Consider the following 20181-nt stretch of genomic DNA (forward strand, 5'->3'; position numbering starts at 1 on the left):
TCTCTAAGTTAGCAACAAGCTTCCCATACTCAGCCACATTTCATTTTTAAGAATCTTCAGAGGAAAAATGTTTCATATGTAATTAAAAAGAGTGTTGCTTCGTAAGAGTTGGGATTGAGCTCACAATAAATCCATCCCAGTACAACCCCCTTCTGGCTGCTCTGGAGAGAAGGACACGGATACACGTGAGGAAGTAACCAAGATGAAAGGAGGGAAAAGACACAGCTTAAAGTGAAGAAATGACACAGACCCCCCACATACACACTTTAAAAACTTTATTTATATAAAAAACTCATTTGTTTTTAAAAGCATTAACAAGAGAGAAAGAAAAAACAGGAAAGGTATGGAGCAGAAGACATGCCCCTTAGTAGTATTCGGTGGGGAGGTGGGATTTTTGGTTCTCTGGAATTGAATGTTTAGTGTTTTTATAAACAAAAAAGAAAAAAAAATAGTTAAAGGTCCCCAAAAGCCCATGGCTGTTCTATTACCCACACCCCACCAAGAAAAAGAGCACCAGGAAAAGAGCAGAAGAGGACAAGAGAAACCAAGAGTGGAGCCAGGTCCAGATGGGGGCAATTTCCCCTGTGCAGTATGTTCTTAGAGTCAAAGAGGGGAAAAGGCTCCTTTTTGCCAGAAAAGGAGTGGGAAGATATGGGGGAGAGGGTAAATAAGGGATTTTAATGCATAGGGAAAGGGAAGGGGATGGTGGGTTGTGCACTTTTCTCCTACCCCATAGCCTCAATATATCAGGGGAGGGGGAAAGAGAAGGATAAAGATTTCCAGTTGCATTGAACAGAGCTTTTAGATTAAGGGGAGGAGTAAAAGGCAAATAAGGAAAAGGGTTTAAAAAAAAAAAAGTCAACCAGCACAGCAGCTGATTCCTCTAGCCCAACCCACTAATAAACACTAAACTGAAAGGAGGAGGTACTGGGGGGTGGGGGAAAGGGGGTCTGGGAGGGAGGGCAGAGATGCAACTTCCCTCCAGCCCCTTCAGAGATGATGGTGATAAAATTCTGGGCAGCTAAGGAATAAGAGTCGCACCACTCACTCCTCCCATATTTTGAGATTCATCAAAACAGGATTTTTGCAAAATCCCAACCATACTATTGAGCAAAAGCTGAATGGCTGAAATCAGAGGCTCTACCAACTCCCAACGGAGAATCTGAGGTTCTCTAGGTCACCTCTCCTTTCTGCTATTTAGGGCCAATAGTGGGTAAGAAAGCAACAAAATATAATTTGCAAAATCATGAAAATGAGAGCGCAGAGGCAAAGAAAGGCACATGGAAGGGAAGGAGGAGATGCACCCCAGGCCAAAGGCACAAAGAAGAGGCAAATCCAGGGGTGATCTCCACCTTTTATGGGTAAAGGGGGCAGGAGTATGTACATCAAGTCCTTTTGTCAGCCAACCAATCCAGGGGAGAGGCAGGGGAGGGGCAGGGCTATCAGGGTAGAAAAAGGAAACGTAAGGGCAGGGGGAAGCCAGCTTCAAAGCTTCCTGCCAGTTTCAGACTAACTGATTCATGTACATTCCTACTAGCTCCTCCTAGAGCTTCTTCTCCTCCCCAGAAGACATCTTTCTGCTCCTTCTCACCCAAAAAGTCTTCCTTGACACATTCTCCTCTTTCTACAGCCTCTTGCAAATGGCCCGGCCAAGTCAGCAGACATTATCACAGGATGGGAGAGGAAGATTAAGGACAGCCTCAATAAGGGGCAATGGCAGCAGCCCAGGGTTGGCATGAGGCTTGGAGAAGAGATGGAGTCTGTAGGTCCATGATGGTCCCTGCCCTGGAGATGAGGAGAGCAAGGTTTCTTAATCTCAGTTCTAGGAGACCTTCACTTACTCAAAGGCCTTTGCCAGGTGGAATGTGCTAATGTTGCCAGCCTTCTTTGATTCAAAAATAGTCATCAGGGAAAAGGGAAGAACTCACACTTCCCATTCTCCAAAAAAATAAAAGTCCCTTCCCCACCAGGAAAAAAAAAATCTGGATTAAGAATCATCAGTTTATCAGAGTGCTGGACACTGCATATACAGCATGTAACTTCCAATTCTTCCCATGGCTTCCAGTGAGGACTCCCATTCTCTCCCTCCCTCCATACAAGGCCAAGAGTTCCAGGGAGAACTGGCAAAAAGAGCTAATCTGCAGCAGTTTCTCGAGATACGCATATAACTGAGTCAGGCTTCTTGGGAGCGGAGGGGATCTGGAGAGGGGAAGAGGGACAATTAAGCTTCACTGGAAGAAGTTAGGAGTTGGTGGAAAGAAGGCGGCCACTTAGGGCTGTAAGGGCAGGAGGCAGCCTGGCAGTTGGCACAATAGTCCAGCGAAGAAAGGGAAAAATCATCAGTCCATTTCACCACCAAAAAATAAAAGTACATATATTATAAGCCCAGATGTAGCGGAGATAGTGGTGCTAAATCTTCTGCTGTAGGGAAAAAAGAGAAAGAAATGTTAATAGGGTTGGGAATGAGGAGAACCAAAAGACAGCTGAGCAAATCTGAAGGGAGGAAAGTAGCACATAATGGAGAATCAGATCACCAGAGGCATGGCCCAGCCTCATAAGAGGCAATAATCACAGAAGCAGCACCCCCAAGCTCCACGTGGCTGAGACTAGGGTCTCTGGCCTGATCAGATCAGCATGATTGGCAAACTGCTGGCACACAGGGGTCTCCTTCCTCAAGGACCATCTTGGGGGTGGCTGGAGGACATACCATGGAGGGGTTAGACACTTGGTCCCCCTCATCATCCAAAACCAACACATCCAACTCTTCCTCCAGAGATTCCTGCCCCTCGTCCTGCTGTGAACACATGCAACTTGTTAGTATGAGAATAAGGAAATAGAAACCTTGTGAGTGTGTGCCAGATCTAAGAAAAAATCCCAACTGGTCAACTCAAACGAAACAAGAGATTGTAAGAAAAGGGCAAGATATTCGAGAAAAGGCAGGGACAGGAAGAAAGTAATGTATGAGAATAGATAAATTAGCATTAGTCACATGAGTAACACATTTATGGTCTTCCTTCCCCTAACCTAACCTAACCATTGCAAATTTTGGACCCAAGAAATCCCAACATGAGTCAAAACTCCTACTTTGCCTGAAAATACCTACCAGAAAAGGATACTCTTTCACTAGGTACTTTTTTCCTATTTCACAAAACATGCAGCTTTCAAAAAAGAACTAGCCTTCAAAGGACAACAGTATATAAAAGAGAATTTACCATCAGGGGTGTTCCCTTCAATGGCTCCATTTCACCTAGATCTCCGGATCGATCCAGTGTTCTGTTGTGGTCCCCTCTCTCATTCAGTGTGGAATAGTTGTTATCTAGAGGAAGAAAAGTACAAGAAACAGGATATTCCCTCTGGTGTACAATATATATTAAGCAGAGAGGTGTGAATTAGGCACCCCTGTTGGGAAGTGAACTTTGTCAAATGCTCCAAAAAGGCATTAAGGTCTGGTCCTTGACTTAAGGTCCCGGACTTAAAAAGAACTTGTAGGACACATGATAATAAAGCTAAACAGAAGCGAGCTGTCTATAAATGGTATTGGAATTAAGAGGAGAGAGAGTGAGGTGCACTGCCAACGGTCAGGAAGGACCTAACAAAGGAGACAGGACTTAGTTAAGCCTTAGGGATGAAGAAAATTTAGCAAAGCAAAGAGGAAAGGCATTCCAGTTAGGAGGTATTACCTGAGCAAAACCAAAAAAGTATAAAGAGACAAAATAGCAAATTAGACCAGGGAGGGCTGAAACAGAGTACAAGGGAGAAAGAGGGAGAGGGAGCCTGGGGCCAGCCAGTGAAAGGCTTTAACAGTTTAATGACCCACACTTGATTCTGTAGTAAGTGGGGGTGGGAGTGGGGGGTGGAGAATGAAGATTTTTATTTTTTTAACCTCTGAGTAGGTAGGAATGTGGAAGAAAGTAGGTGGATCAAGTTTCACTAACTCTCCTTACATCCTCACAAATGGAAATGTCCAGCCAATGAATGCTCTTTCAGGATGGTAAATGGTGAAGGTGCTAGAAAAAAAAAAAACTTCAAGGCCAAGCAGTTCTCATCTCAGTGAAAAATCACTCCATATCCTCAGGCAGGAATTAATCACCTACCTAAAGATTTTGTGTTTGATCCCATACTGCTCATCTGAATTTCTTCCCGATCAGGTTTCTTATCTATACGAAGTCAGAAAGTTATCCAGGTCAAAAACCAACTCTTCAAACTCTATGCTCATCATAAAAATGCTCTCTGGTTGGTCCTCCCTCCCTCTCGTCAAATTTTTACTGAGTACCCACCATGTGCCAGATAGTAGACAAAGCCCTCATGGAACTGAAAGAGATCCCTTTCCAAAGGACTCCTAACATAAGAAATCATTCACTCTAAGCCAGCAATTGTCAAATTATTTGGTCTCCAGACCCCTTTACACTCTTAAAAATTAAGATCCAAAAAGCATCCATTGGTGTCGGTCATATGTATTACCATTTGTACTGGAAATTTTAGATATTTATTTCACTTAAAAGTAACAACTATGGGCAGCCTGGGTGGCTCAGCGGTTTAGCGCCGCCTACGGCTCTGGGAGTGATCCTAGAGTCCCAGGATCCCATCCCGCATCGGGCTCCCTGCGTGTAGCCTGCTTCTCCCTCTGCCTGTGTCTCTGCCTCTCTCTCTCTGTGTCTCTCATGAGTAAATAAATAAAATCCTAAAAAAAAAAAAAAAAAAAAAAAGTAACAATTACCTATTCCATGTTAACTTTTAAACACTTAAAAAGCACGGGGGGGTTTTAAATAACATTTTTGCACATCTCTTTAAGGTTTGGCTTAATAGAAGATAGCTGGAGTCTCATATCAGCTTTTGCATTCAATCTGTTGTGATGTAATTTTAGTTGAGGTTTATAAGAAAATCCAACTTCCAGATAAAATGTTAGAACAAGGAGAATTTTAATAATCTTTTCAGATAACTGGATATTCTTTGATAGTATCCTAACACTCAACAAGTACAGCTCCTCTAAGGTTAGCAACTATATGGAATCTGAATCCAAATGAACGATCTCTTCATACTTTGTTAAATTAAAAGACATTGGTCCGTCTTGCACTTTGAATAGGTCAATTACTTATGCATGATTCTGAAACATCACGCATTGGTCGCTTGAAAAATACTGGTTCACAGAGTAATGCAGATCTTCTAAATGTTAACACATTTCATTATGCAACATCAAAAAAAAAAAATCACATTCATTACCATCACCACAGATTTCATTAAAAAGTCTTTTAAGTACTGGGGTGTTACCAGACTCATAACGGCAGGTACAGGTTTGTCACAATTATCATTTTCACTTGAAAATTCAGGTAACAAGTATGGTCACTTATTTTTCCTCAAAGTGACAAGCTCATGGCATTCATTTTTGAGAAAATATCTAGCAAATATTCAAGCCTGAATAGCTGTAGTTGATCATCCTTTTTTTCAAGGAAAAATGCCATTCCATAAAAAGAGTGGCTAATCCACTTAGAAACTCCAACTATGGCACTAGTGTTCTCCTCAGGTCAACCACTATGCTTTGTATGCAGCACAGGATATTTCAAGATGTGTACTCAAGGTTACAAACAATAAAATTAATTTTTACAGCTCCATCAAGTAAATTTTTTTTAATATTTTACTTATTTATTCATGAGAGAGAGAGAGAGAGAGAGGTAGAGACACAGGCAGAGGGAGAAGCAGGCTCCAAGCAGGGAGCCTGACGCGGGATCCCAGGTCTCTAAGATCCTGCCCTGGGCTGAAGGCGGCACTAAACTGCTGAGCCACTGGGGCTGCCCCATCAAGTACATTCTTTTTTTTTTTTTTTTTCATCAAGTACATTCTTAAGTGAAATTTGCTCCTTTTTAAATTGTGAGTCCATGGCAATAAAGACTACAATGACTGGTTTGGTCTGATGTCCCTGCCAGAGCTGCCACAACAAGCACCACCAGTGTGCATCACCAGGGCTTTTGTACAATTGGCCTAAATGTCAATAGACATAGGAATCCTCACACCACATTTCAAGAGCCCTGACTGAGGCAAAAGCCAAGTGTCCTCAAGATAACAAGAGTTACAATATACACTTCCATGAAAAAGAAAACTTTTCCTAAAACAAAATACGTAATTCATATTTTGGGGATAAAATGTATTTGCTCACATGCCAAAAGTGTGTAAAGGATAGAACCAGGCAGCCCGGGTGGCTCAGCAGTTTAGCGCCACCTTCAGCCCAGGGTGTGATCCTGGAGACCAGGGATCGAGTCCCACATCAGGCTCCCTGCATGGAGCCTGCTTCTCCTTCTGCCTGTACTGTGCCTCTCTCTCTGTTTCTTTATTTATGAATAAATAAATAAAATCTTTAAAAAAAAAAAAAAAAGATAAAACCACAAAGAGCAGCGGTTATCTCTGGGTAATAACAGAAGTGGTTTGTTGGGATGTCTGATGGCTCAGTGGTTGAGCATCTGCCTTTGGCTCAGGTCATGATACCAGGGCCCTGGGCTGAGTCCTGCATCGGGATCCCTGCAGGAAGCCTGCCTCTCCCTCTGCCTATCTCTGCCTCTCTGTGTCTCTCATAAATAAATAAATAAAATCTTAAAAAAAAAAAAAATAGAAGTGGTTTTGTTGTTATTTTTCCGGTTGTCTGCATTTTCTAATTTTTCAACAGCCCATATGTTACTTGACATTACGTGGAAATTTAAAAAGCAAAAAATAATCATTAGGTGACATATACATGTATCGAGTCATTTGTGTTGTACACCTTACACATGTACAATGATAGATGTCAGTTCTCTCTCAAAGAGAGGATATGGAGAGATGAGGGTTTACTGTCCTGTCATTGTAAGTCTGCAAGGAAGGACAGAGGATCCCACCCAGGCTCCTGCTTTTGTTTCATTTTCTAATGCTCAAACCTAGCTGCTTCTGTTGTAAAATCCCCAAGTATTATTACCCTTTACCAAAATATTAGCTCATTCAATAACACATTTATGTTCTATTCCTTAGGTAGCCCACGCACTAAAGAACAGCAGTGGTGGAGTAAAAGCAGAAGGGTGAGCCCCTTAGATACTGCACCTGTTTTCTGGTTCCGGTCAATGAGAGGGAGAGTGGTGTCGTCATATGAATGACTGCTCTGGCTTCGAGAAGCATTGTTTAGATTTACCTGGAGGCAAACAAAATGCAACAATGTCACAGAACACTGAATTCACCCCCATCTTATTCCCCAGTGGGCAGACCTTCAGGTCCCTATTCCCAAACACAACTCTCACCAAAAGGTAATTCATATGGGTTAAATAAATACCTATACAACGAAACAAACTAGGATGTTACAGCTTCTGTTTATGTTCCTAAAGAGGAGACAACAGAGAAGGTGACTTCCTTCAAGGGGCTGTGGCAGATTTGGGGAAAAGTCAAAAAGACCACGTTCCTTCATCATGACCAGCACAGACAGCATGCTGTGATACAGAGGAAGGCCACGGCCGTTTGGGCAGCAAATGAAGCATACAGGCACTACTCCTTTCAGGAGGAGGAGTAAACCAAATTATTTCCTAACTAAGACTTGGGATAAAGTAGGACTTAACATGATAGTGAAGCACAAGAAACCAAAGACAAAAGTGGTACATGAGACCCATGTCAAAAGTACATGCCTCAGGCCCCAGAGCTACGCTACCTGGAAGTCTGATTTCTTCCATCCTTCTTTTTCCAGTGGCTTCCGTAGTTCCTTATAGCCCCAGATCGTCTGTAATACAAGTGCTGCTGCTCGGACTTCTTTTTCTGAACGGTTCCTTTTGAGGAAAGTAATACCAGGTGGAATTGGGACATTAAGACCAGGGAAGAAGCTGAGAACCTGTACTCTCTAATGTAATGTAACAGAAATGCCAAAATAGGCAAGACCAAGTATTCAACAAGTTCTGTATTCTGTCCCCAACAGTGATGCACAAAAAAACGTCTGATAGAAAAGGGCGTTATCAACTGATAGCTCAACATTAAGATAAAGAACAGCAGTATCTCTTCATAATTCACATATAAATAAGGGACAATAAGCTTAGAAAGCAAAGGGGGTGCTCCTTTCAAGCAGCACACTCAAACTCTTCCAGTTGTTGTTTTAAGTGCTAAACTCACCCTGATTTGTTGATCAACACCAGCTTCTCAATGCCCTGTGTCTCTCGAAGCTTTTTGGCAGCCTCCAGGTTCTCAGCAATAACCTCGTTGATGGTGTTCAAGAGAGAGACCACAGTGTCCTCAGAGAAATTCTGGGAAGAGCTCTGCTGCCCTCCTGGCAGATTCTTTACCAAGTTGGGAATAGCATGTTTACCTACAGCATTAAGACGAAAGGAATTGTGCAGGGAGAACAAGCCAAGTCCAGCTATGAGGAGCCTACCACTATACTTAATTACACTCATCATATATAGTGCCAGTCCTGTCCACAGGAATCAACTTCATTCTGCTACAGACTATTATATTGGAAGATATGATCAGTGAGAATGTGTGGAAGTGTTAACAATGCCTACTAACAAAGGATGTGCTTTAAATAAAGAGTTGCCTCTGTTCTGTTTTTGAAGAGTCAACACTTCTTGTCTTTCTAAGAATTGTTAAACTAGAACCCTCAGATCGCAAACTACGGAGGGCTAGCTAGAATTCCACCTCTGTCATTTCAATAATAAACGATTCAGCATCTGCCGGATGAGAGGCTTTGTACTAGATGCTGAACTAATGGTTCACATCCAACTCCTTACCAATAAGTTCTTTGTTGCGAGCATCCACGGCCAGATTTCTCAGTGCTCCAGATGCAGCTTTCACTACCCGCTCGTGTTCATTGGTCAGGAGGTCAGCAATGGCAGAAAGAGCCTTCTCTTGACGCAGAGCAGAGCGAATGTATCGGCCATACTAGAAGTAACATGTGGAAAGAGATAGAACAGATTACAAATGGCGGCAAACTAGTCAGCTGAGTCCTCTCACCTCTAAATCCATGTTCAAAAAGGTACTCACCGTCCAGCGCCCAGCACACAAGTTCTGGATGGCTCCAGCTGAGGCTTCTAGGATGGCAGGAGTCTTGCTCTCTTTGAGGAGCGAGATGTATATCCGAACTACCTCTGGCTGAAATAAAAGCTCATAGCCTGCACAAGAAAGGGCAGGAAAGCAGAAGAAGCTAGTCAGTACCTATGCACCAGGCTCTGGCTGGTTGAAGTCCAGCCTCAGTACTCTGGATTGATGGATTTATGCTCCTATACCATTAGACTCCCTACAGCCAACTCAGAGGCTTGAGTCCATGCCTTCTTAAGAATAATTCATCCACGGTAGGAGAAGAACAGACATCAACTTATCATGTGCAACTCCTGTCTCCTTCCTCCTTGCCTTCCACAGTTTACTTTGGCCTTGGCACTTGGAGGATTCATTTGCCCACTGATAGCACACAGGGTCACAGATTCCTCATCTCAAATTAATTGCTTCTAACTTAACTGAGTCATTCTGCTCACCTTTACTATGACTAAGTATAAGAGGCCTATCCTAGATTTAATAATATATAAACATTTTTATATCCATGAAGAGCTGTGAATTTTAAGCCCACTGCATTGATAAATATAAACACCCAAACTGTGAGAAAGAGGCTTCTTATAACAGGTGATGATTAAGTCTTAAGGACTATAGTGGTTACTTAAGGCACCTAATGTTTCTAGCCTCACATACCATTGGGACCTTACTCATCCTCCAATAATCTGTAAAGTTACCATAACAAGCCATCCTTCACAAGTTACTGCTACAATACCAGTTTCCCAATGCTTCACCATCACTCCACATCCAGAGTTGGAGGAACAAGAACAATGATCATATTGCACAGCCTACTGCTAGGCTACCTGAAGCTTATTTGTGTATGTAAGAGACCCTGGAGACTAAAAAGAAAAAGACAACCTACCTCGAGCTGGACTAGTTCTTTTAGGGAAATCCACTGTATCATTCGCTGGATCCTCTGTGGGTTTTTTCCCTTTGGAAATTAAAAAAAGGAAAGAGGAGTAAAAAGTTTGAGAAAGAGTCCATGTGGTGCACGTTTATTCTTCAGTCAAAATCTTTTTGATCAGAGATGCATCAAGAGGGGGGGAAAAAAAACCACCAAAACCCAAAACCAAAAAAACAAGCCCCACCCCCGTCCCTACAGGGGGCTGCACAGAAACAAGGACAGAAAACAGGCAGCAGACAGGTAAGACAAGGATAAGCACCGTGGTTGCTGTTGTCCTGAGTTCTGATCACTGGGACTGCTGCCCAGGAATAGCATGCCAGGAGCCACTAGCTCCAAAGAGCTGAACTTGTTTCCATGGTCCTCCTCAACTGAATTTTCCTACATGCATCCACAGGGAAGGGTTAGGAAATACTAGGGAAGCTAAAACCAAAGCATGCAAATTAGAAGTAGGGAAGCACCTTCAAAGACTCCACTCACCTCTGGAGAACCACTCATCTTCCAGTGCGTCACCCAAGGTGGAAAGCAGAGAGAAAGGAAGGAAGAAAAATGCAGGAGAGAGGTGTCAACATGATCACGGGCAAATAAGCAGGGAAGCAGAGAGGAAAAGGAAAACACAGGAAACACAAAGGAGGAATGGGGGAGAAGGCCCCAGATTAGTTGAATTCTCATCCTTACTGCCCCCAAACTGATACCAGTACCACCACCACCACCACTATCACTGCACACTACATAGGAAAGCAGCTGCAGAGCAAGGAGATATCCTTGACTAGGAGGACTCATGTATCACTCAGCAAGTATTTTGTACCTAAAGCTAAAAGTGTTCCTTCCCCTTCCTGTCCTACCACTAAAGAGCAAGGGGCAATGACCCAAGACTCACCTTTGCCCTTCTTGGCCCCAAAGCAACTGGCAGCATGTGGCCCAGTATTGTTGGCAACACTGGGAGGTGCCTCTTGGTAACGCTCTGCCTGTGGGATCTCCCGGTGCACTTGATAGGACAGATTCCGAAGAAGGCAAACACAGTTCTCCACAAGCTTGACAACACAAGAGAAGGGCTCGGTGAATGAGGAGAACGTCTATCGTGATTTCCCCACAAGTACAGGTTTCCATGATTCAAGAATTAATATACTGATCCCCAAAAGCATAGCCTAATCCATCATCTCTCACAAAGCCTCTTAAGTGCACCAAGCTTCTCAAAATCCTTGCAGCCTCAGGCTAATGGAAGGTTTCTGCCACCATTTGGTGTGTGACACAAAACAGGGTCACCCTTTTTTCCTACTTAGAAAAATATATAACCTTGGAAATACAGCTGAACAGCCTTAAAATAGGTGACACAGGTGACGGAAATGCTAGAGAAAACGGTTTTCTTCTAAGGTGAACATCTACTTTAGGCAGGGGGGCTGGTATGCATGGATACCTAATGTCATTTGAAAGCCTGAGCTGGGGAGGTCTGCGCTACAGGTACCTTAATGGTCGCTATGAATGGAATTCACTCAGCCATTAACTTACCTTGCTGTCTGAATCCTTCTGCCCAATCTCAGCCTGAACAATGAAAATGAGGGCATCCACTAAACCATCACATTCCCGAAGTTTCCGGCGAGCTTCACTCCTCTCTGAGCTGACATTCCTGAAGGGGAAGGAAGAGGCTTCAAGATGACTCAGATCTAGAAATCCTCCTTTAATATCTTCAACATTACAAACCTCCTCCATACCTTTTCTTTTTAGTATAACAATTAGTGAATACTTGTTATAAAGCAAGGCACTGTAGGTGAGAGAAAGCTGAGTAAGACATTCCCCACTTTCAGACATTTATAACAAGGCCGCAGGGGGTGGGGGGACTAGGGAGGGTCTAAGTAAAGTATACCAACAAAACTTTAAGATCACATAGATACTTCTTGCACAGAAGTACAAATGAAGAATGGGGCAGAGCATACGGGGTATTCCAGAGAGAAAGACTACACTGCAACATTTATAGGATAGAAAAAGAAATCAGGAAAACTTTCCTAAATAAAGGCAAATTTGAATTTAGCCTCATAAGATAAATAAGGAGGGGCACCTGGGTGGCTCAGTCGATAGAGCATGTGACTCTTGATCTCAGGGTTTTAAGTTCAAGCCCCACGTTGGGTGGAGATTACTTAAAATCTTAAAAAAAAAAAAAAAAAGACAAAGAAACAAGGACACTGTGGCCTGAGGGAAGAACACAACTTCCTCCCTCTCCATTCTAGGACTCTGTACTCCTTTTGTTGCATTTATTGCAGCTTTACTCAAAATACAGGTCACTGAGGACAGGGACACAGACACACACAAGCTCGGGACTAAGACAACTAACTGCCTTCCACATGGTAGATATTGAACAAATGTTTACAAAATCAAATGAACAAAGTCAAAGAGACACAGAAGTGAGGATGTGTAGGGGAACAAGTAAACTGACATATCAAAAGTATGTGGCACACAAGCAAGTAGTAACAAAGGTAGAAAGACAGGCTGGAATCAGTGTGCAATATAGATAGGAATGGAAGCTGAATGACAGGCTAAAGAATTAAAAAAGAATTTCTTTTTTAAATTTAAATTAGTCCTCAAAAATTCAATCTTCATACTCTCGAAGCCCTTATGTTACCTAAGACAGCCAGCTGTGTTGGTGAGTACTGACTCCCATTCAATATGGCGTGGCTTGCAATCTTCATTAGGTTCCCGCTCCCAACCAGAATGTGGGATGATCACTTCATCTGTCAACGCATGCAATGCATGGTCCACAATCTCCATTTTGATTGAGTCATGGGATGAGAGATTCCACAGGGTTCCTGGCAGAGACAACTCATCAGATACTTCAACACCCAAGACAGTATGTTTTAAGAATACCAAAGAGAATCCCCTATTCCATCATTTCTCAGTCTTCCCCAATGACCAAATACCTTGTAATGATATTCAAAGCTTTTGTTTGTGACCCATAAGAAATATACATTATGGCTCAACATATACATACATACATACATATATACATACATGTATATCAAGAAATAAAGTTTCATAAAATACTTTCTATAAGCAACGCTCTCTGGGTTATCTATACCAGAGTTTCTCAAACTCAGCATGGCTGACCTTTTGGGCCAGATATTTCTTTGTTGTGGGAAGCTGACCTGTCCATTGTTAGATGTTTAGCATATCTGTGGCCTTTATTCATTATATACCAGTAGCACTCCCTCCCTTTAACCCAAGTAATGACAATCCAAACCATCTCCAGACATTGCAAATGTCCCCTGGCAGGCAAGATCAGTCCTCGTTGAGAATTAATAATCTATACCACTTCTCGTTCTTGCTTTGTCTTGAAATACTGATCGGGATCCACAAATGTGTTCAATACATACTAATGGATCACAACCCACAATATGAAAAACAACTCTTCTAAAAGCAAGGACCACAAGCTCAAGTGTCTACACATGCCAGGCAGGTAAGTCAGGATAAACAGGTATTTAAAAGAAATGACAAAAGAGTGAAAAAACGGCAAAAGACTCCCAGCTTCAGCGTTTGGGAGACAACTTGCTATATGGCAGTAGTTGGCTAAAGATAACGAAGTATGTTCAGGATTATTGCAAACCAGAGAGCACACATAACATCTCAAACCTTTGCTACTGTCGGGTAGCAAAACTGATCCACTGTTGCCAGTTCTCACACTTTAATAGAAGCCAGCATCTGGAATTTTAGGTGAAATCTTCTGAATCTTAAACATCAGCAATCAATTCTTTAAAATTGCAAAAACCTTATGTGATCCAAACAAATCAGTGAGATAGCTCTGCCCAAAGATCACCAGTTCACAACCTTGAGTCAAAAGTAAAAGGACCAGAAGTTCTTCTAGCTCTCAACACCTCTAGGGGTCACGGTAACCCCAACCCAGCAGCTGCCCTTGTCCAGGAACTCACCGGTGATGACTTCGGTGAGGTCCATATCCCGAGCCTTTCGGAGCAATCGCACAAGGGCAGGAACACCATCACAGTTTTTTATGGCAATCTTGTTATCCTGGTCACGCCCAAAAGAGATATTCTTGAGAGCTCCACATGCTCCAAGGTGCACTTCCTTTTTAGGGTGGTCTAACAATCCCACCAGTACTGGGATCCCCTTGAGCTTCCGAACATCAGTCTTCACCTTGTCATTGCGATAGCACAAGTGCTGCAGGTATGCAGCTGCGTTAGACTTGACGGCATCCAAGCGGAATCCTAACATGGCTATCACCTCAGGCAGCTCTGGCTGTCTCCAGTTAGGGGGTGGAGGCCCCCCCTTGCGCAGGCTATCCAAGCTTGCTAAACTTCCCCGTTCGTGCTGGGCCAGAGGAGCCCAATAGTACTGGTCCGAAGGCACCTCCTCACCAATCATGTCTTCATAGCTCCTGCAGTGTTGAAGGAACCGAGGGGAAAAGAAGAATACATCAAGTTGTCTAGTCTGGTTTCCTGGGGAGCTCCCATGACCCCTTACCTCCAAGGCAGGGGTAACTTCAGCTCTAGTACACTACATCTTACCTCTCCTTTGCATAAATGATATACTGATCAATTTTTCTTAAGGAGATAAGGGAACAATTTCAAAGGCATCTGCAGTTAGATTAAAAATACCTTTTTTCCTGTCAGGTTTACTAGTTCAGAGAATAATTAGCATTCAGAGATGTTAATCACAAAAACAGAATCAAATCCTGACTTAAATGATACCTGACAGCTAAGCGCTCTGGATAGAGACTGAAATAAACCCTCAGACGACAGAGTTAAACCCAAGAAGTCAGCAAACAATGTCTGAGAACAGTTCTTACAAGCCTTCAGCTAAACAGGAAATGAGGCATTTACACATAGGAAACAGCTGCTGGGATTAGACCCTTAAACACACTTCTTATTTAAAGCCTCTCCTTGTCTTACTTTGGAAATTATAAAAGAGGAGGTGAAAAGAGTAGAAATAGTATAGGCCTTCTTGCTATATCGTAGGGAAACCTGGCTTTGGTATAAGCTTGAACATTAATTTTCACAGTTCATCCCAAAGTCATCTCTGACACTCAACAAATGTGTTCGAGATATGGTTCCTAAGCCTCCAATTTCTAAAAACAATACCTCGGATTCTGTCAAAACAGAGGCTACTGAGCACCCCAGCACTTGAGATACCCAACGACTGAGAAGGAGAACAAGAGACAAAGCAATGGAAGGCTTAGAGAAAAGTCTCACCGAAGAAAATTCTTCCTATTTCAGTACTACCAGCAACCACTAGAGGGTGAATCTGTCACACTATTATTTATTCATAACCACCAGGAAGGAAGAGACCCATTATCTGCGAGCTCATCTCACCCTCTGGCTCTCCCATAGGAGAGGAGAATCTATTGTGTGGAACTCTCCAAATAAGCCTGTTGTTTGTTCCACAAAACCCCTCCCACAGTCACCAAAACCTCAAGGTTAGCCAGAGCAAAGAGGCCCTGCCTCTTAGCTGTCAACATCAACCACTCAACAGCAACTCAGATGGACAAATCATATAGTAAAAATCACTATTTTTTAATATCACTGAAACAAAATGAACAGATTATATAGCTACGTTTTAAAAGGAGGCTACTGAACAGTATGTTAAGATTCCAGTTTAGTAGGGGAAAAATAAGGTCAGGGCAGATCTACATGCATAGGAAAAAAGAACTCAAAGCAAGTGCACAAAAGTATTAACCGTAGTTCTTTACCGATGGCCGCTGGTGTACCTTTCTGGGTTTTTCTAGTTTTGTAGTGAGCATGTTTAACTTTCATTATTATTTCAGTATAAGCAATTACAAAAACAACTGCCATAGCCAGGACTTTTGGTCATTCAGTTGTATTTCCTTCTTCCATAAGCAGTGGATCTTGACATTCTTTCCTTTGTTTTACAAATAACAAAGCTGTGCCCAGAAAGATTAAATGACTTGCTTGAGGCTATATAGCTAGTGGCAAAGGCACAACTAGAACCAGAAGTCTTCTGGTTCAGTGCTTTTTCCACTAATCATTCTGCCTTACTGTTTCCGTTTGACCTTGTATTACTCTCCTAGGCCTGGAACAGGAAGCAGCTAATGTTCTTGCTAGTCAAGCAGGTTTCCAAGTCCAGTGCCACCCTGGAATGGACCCAAGAACCAGGCCCAAATGCTCTCTTTATGTCAATTGTCAGAGCAGAGAATGACCTGGCCACCCCCACCCACCTAGGTCCAACTCCACTAATGAGGAAGTCAGAAAAGTGGACTTGTTAACAAGCAGACAGGCCACCGCCCTGGGCAGACTCCTTTAGTGATAGCTGTTATCTATCACTGCTTCAAGTCGCACCAGCTGAGGTCTGGTGCCCACTCCACGGCCCCCTCCCCCAATAAAAGGTGAGTCACATGGGAGTTGGACTAGCTGTCCAAATGATACAATACCTAAAAGGTGAATGACTCAGGCTTAGATAATGGGGCCTCTACCCGGGGCCTAGCCCAGGTCGCTATTAACCAAACCTAATAGGAGGAAAATGAGCACCAAGGCATTTGCTTTAGAAGGTTATGACCCCATATAGAAATTCAGCAACAGCTGCTAGGACAGCTTTAGCACCGAGACATCTGTAAATCTTCTCCTTTCTTTCTTATTATTTTTCCTTGCCTGGAAAACACTAGGTCTCTGATTTATTCTAAATCAGGACCAGCAGCCTATGGGCCAAACCTGTTTTTGTACAGTCCCAGAACTAAAAATGGGTTTTTAATGTTTTTTTAAAGGTTGTAAAAGAACGTTCATACAACAAAAATTATATGTGGCCTGCAAAGCCTATTCAAATAGTTCTATCTGGGATCCCTGGGTGGCTCAGCAGTTTGGCGCCTGTCTTCGGCCCAGAGCATGATCCTGGGGTCCCATGTCAGGCTCCCTGCATGGAGCCTGCTTCTCCCTCTGCCTGTCTCTCTGCCTCTCATGAATAAATAAACAAAATCTTTAAAAAAAAAAAAAAAATAGTTCTACCTGATCCTTTATTCCAAAGCATTCTTTCAAGGCAAACCTTCTACCAGCCCCAAAATCAATCACTCCCTTTTTCACATCACCAAAGAATCCCATATGAGTAGTAAAGTCAGAATAGGCAGCTGATTAGTGACCTTCCAGAGTGTCACTAATGTACCACCCTCAAAGGATGCCACCCCCTTTTCACTTTATAACCAAACGTAAAAATCAAAACAGAAAGTGTCAGAGCTTTGGTGAGATCAAGGTTTGTTCTTAACTTGAAACTAAAAACACCATGGGGAGGGCTGTCACATACACCATTAACTGTCTACTCTGGCCCTGAAAGCCTAAACCCTCAACCCTGTCTTAATACCAAACCAGATGCTAAAGAAATTCATAGGAGCTAGAGAATATCCCATAGCCCCAGGCACCAAGCTCCTTTGTGCTGCTGCTTATCACCAAAAAAGGGGCCAGATCTTAGGCAGAAATAGCAGCAAGGCTTGGCACGGAAGCAAAGGCCACTCTTCAGGATGTAGACCAACAGCCACAAGTCATTAGAATATAGGACTTCCATCATAAAAAAGAAAAAAAGCAAGTCAGTATTTAGTAAAGTCACAAAAGGGAAGACACAAGTGTCTCTGATTAAAAAAAAATACTTAGAAGAAGAAATACTTTTCACTGACTTGGTAACACCCTTACCCTCCCCCTTTCTTCCCTACCTGAGTCGTCGGCGAGGATCAGAAGGTGTCCCAGTCCGACGGGCAGTGCCATAATCGGACATCATGCCATAATCCAAATCATCATAGCCCATGCTACGCTGGTCATCCTCTAGCCCATAAGGCTCTGGGTGAAAACGATGCAGATCCACACTGCTCCCACCTACCCGAACCTGGGGCTGAGGCCCATACACATCCTGCCTACTAGGTGCCCGATAACCTTCCATACTGGGCCTGTACCGCTCCTCAATGCGGGTCACCCGGGACAGACTGCCATAGTTGTCACTGCTACCAGGATAACCATCTTCATAGTGGCGGCTATATCCATCAGGAGGATAGTGGAAGTTCCTGGGAAGGGTAGCAGTGCCTGCTTGCCCCACATAGGGACCAGGTCCCCCATTGCCATTCTTGCGGAAGTCACGCCCCAAAGTCTGTATATAGTTGTTAGAAACTGATGAGGCATCCACAGGCAGCCCATCTGGTCCCACAGGGACTGGCTGTACTGTCCGTGTTGTCACAGTCTTCACCACTTTCTTGACCTTCACGTAAGGAAAGAGAAAAGAGTGAACACAATATAAGCCTAAATTCTAGACCTAAGAAATGAAACAAACCCCTATGGCAAGCTCACTTTATCTAGAAATGCCTTACATTTACCACTACCCTTTCTCTCCATCTTATTAGTGCCTAAGCAGGAAATCTGTGCTGGCAGTAACCATGACTATAAGGGAAGCTACTGGCAACCTTGTATATTTCTCTCTTCCTCATTCCATTTGATTTTCCCATATCTCTTCTATCTTTCCTATCTGGCCAGAGATCACTTTCTTTATGCCTTCACTACAGATCAATACCTTTCATCCACCCTAATTAAGTACTTAATCCCCCACCACCACCACCACCAATGAAGACCTCCATCATCCTAGACCTCACACAAGTCTCAGCTTACTGTGGTCTCTGTGCGCCGAGTAGTTCCATCATCAGAGGTCTCCACAGAGACGACAGACATAGCTCCCTCAGGGTCCTCCTCTGTGTAGGTCTCCACAATCTGCCCTGGTTCCTGCATCCTGGGAATGGTGCTATACACAAGGTGACTGTGATCCTGTATGGAAAAGAGGAAAAGGAAGGAACAACTATTAAGCCATAAATATCAACGGTACAACCCAAGGAGAAGCAATCTCCCTAGACACAAAGACTCCCCCTCCCCGTGCATCTTCCATGGACCCCAAGATTTTTAGTGGGGTAGCTATCCCCACCTTTTGAACTTGTACAAAAGAGAAGACAGAAGTCCTCCACTCTAGTCACTTAATAAATATGAACTGAGTTAACTATAGTCACATCAACATCCAAGTGACAGAGACAGCAAATTTAACTTCCCAGTTCTGGTCACTGGAGTGAATATGAACTGTATTAACTGAGGCTACATCTACATTTGAATGATCCTTCAAAAAAGAAGTTTGCCCAGTAAAGAACTTTTAAGATGAACCAGAAAATCCCTTCAAAAGCAATCTTCTGGGCAGCCCAGGTGGCTCAGGGGTTTAGCACTGCCTTCAGCCCAGGGTGTGATCCTGGAGACTCGGATCGAGTCGGGCTCCCTGCATGGAGTCTGCTTCTCCCTCTGCTTGTGTCCCTGCCTCTCTCTCTCTGTGTATTCTCATGAATAAATAAATAAAATCTTTAAAACAAAAAACAAAAGTGATCTTCTGACTGGGGCTGTTACTCTTCAGAAACTGCCTAAGGCTCAAGACCCGCCAGATTTCAGGTAGAAATAGAGGGATGCCCATTCCAGCAAAAGGATGCAGTAATTGAGGGACCAAATACAGGATCAGCGGCCATTAAAACTCATTCCAAAATACAACTACATGTGTACGTTGAAGCTCCACTATTTTCCTAAATGAAAGAAGCTCATCAATGGTTGGGTACTTACAATGTACCAGGCACTTTACAAGATACCAGTAATACTCTTATGGGCTGGGGAAGTAAGAAGAGAAAAATGAAGCAACCCAGGCCTCGAGCCAAAGACATTACCTGGGGTCCGTTGAGTTTCAGATCTGGGAATTTCTGTCGCTCAAGGTCAGCATCGCCCACAAACCGGCCGTTCTGAAACACAGCCCACAAGAAGACAATTCATTTTGTAGCCTTCCTTTGCTCTATCAAAGACAAATGATCTTTTTTCCAAACAGGAAAAAGGCTTTCAAAAAGATATGTGGCCTGGAATCCTTCTGTCAAGTACTTATAAAAGAACCACATCACTCCTTAGCTTTAGCACTTTCCTCAATATTGGGATTGGTCCTGGAACTGGCAAAATGGGTCCCTAGAACATAAGAAGGTAAGCTCCATGAGGGCAGACATTTTTCATATTTTTACTTTCTGGTTAGTTTTGTTCAATGATATATTTCCAGTATCTTGAACACTGCTTGGCACATAATAGGCACTCAAAAACTATTTGCCAAGTAAATAGCAGAGACTCGGGTAAGTCCTTAAAAATATAAGGAAAGTTAGAAAAGCTAAGTTGGGGAGTTTCCAAAAGCATTCTTTATCGCTCCATGCATCTTCATGTTCTACTACCACTGGAAACTCCCCTATCAGCCAGCTTTTT

At 43.1% G+C, this 20181-nt stretch overlaps 1 protein-coding gene across 9 annotated transcripts in view; it reads right to left on the reverse strand.

Annotated features, from left to right (window-relative positions):
- Window positions 1-260: 260 nt before the first annotated feature.
- CTNND1 (catenin delta 1) overlaps window positions 261-20181 on the reverse strand; it is a 51792-nt gene continuing 31871 nt past the window's right edge. For 4 of the 9 annotated variants that reach the window (XM_041723152.1, XM_041723161.1, XM_041723154.1 and 1 more), the window contains 18 exons: window positions 19611-19682; window positions 18532-18684; window positions 17592-18127; window positions 13855-14318; window positions 12555-12738; window positions 11447-11564; window positions 10818-10971; window positions 10418-10435; window positions 9899-9967; window positions 8974-9101; window positions 8721-8871; window positions 8107-8299; window positions 7655-7769; window positions 7060-7147; window positions 4095-4157; window positions 3213-3316; window positions 2708-2794; window positions 261-2421 (listed from right to left, as the gene is read on the reverse strand). In XM_041723152.1, coding sequence (XP_041579086.1) covers window positions 2410-2421; window positions 2708-2794; window positions 3213-3316; window positions 4095-4157; window positions 7060-7147; window positions 7655-7769; window positions 8107-8299; window positions 8721-8871; window positions 8974-9101; window positions 9899-9967; window positions 10418-10435; window positions 10818-10971; window positions 11447-11564; window positions 12555-12738; window positions 13855-14318; window positions 17592-18127; window positions 18532-18684; window positions 19611-19682 — 2709 coding nt within the window. In that variant the 3' untranslated portion in view covers window positions 261-2409. The remainder of the gene's footprint in view (window positions 2422-2707; window positions 2795-3212; window positions 3317-4094; window positions 4158-7059; window positions 7148-7654; window positions 7770-8106; window positions 8300-8720; window positions 8872-8973; window positions 9102-9898; window positions 9968-10417; window positions 10436-10817; window positions 10972-11446; window positions 11565-12554; window positions 12739-13854; window positions 14319-17591; window positions 18128-18531; window positions 18685-19610; window positions 19683-20181) is intronic. The other 5 variants (XM_041723155.1, XM_041723156.1, XM_041723158.1 and 2 more) reach the window with 5 other exon arrangements.

This window comes from Vulpes lagopus, chromosome 11, assembly GCF_018345385.1.
Source record: "Vulpes lagopus strain Blue_001 chromosome 11, ASM1834538v1, whole genome shotgun sequence".
NCBI lineage: Eukaryota > Metazoa > Chordata > Mammalia > Carnivora > Canidae > Vulpes > Vulpes lagopus.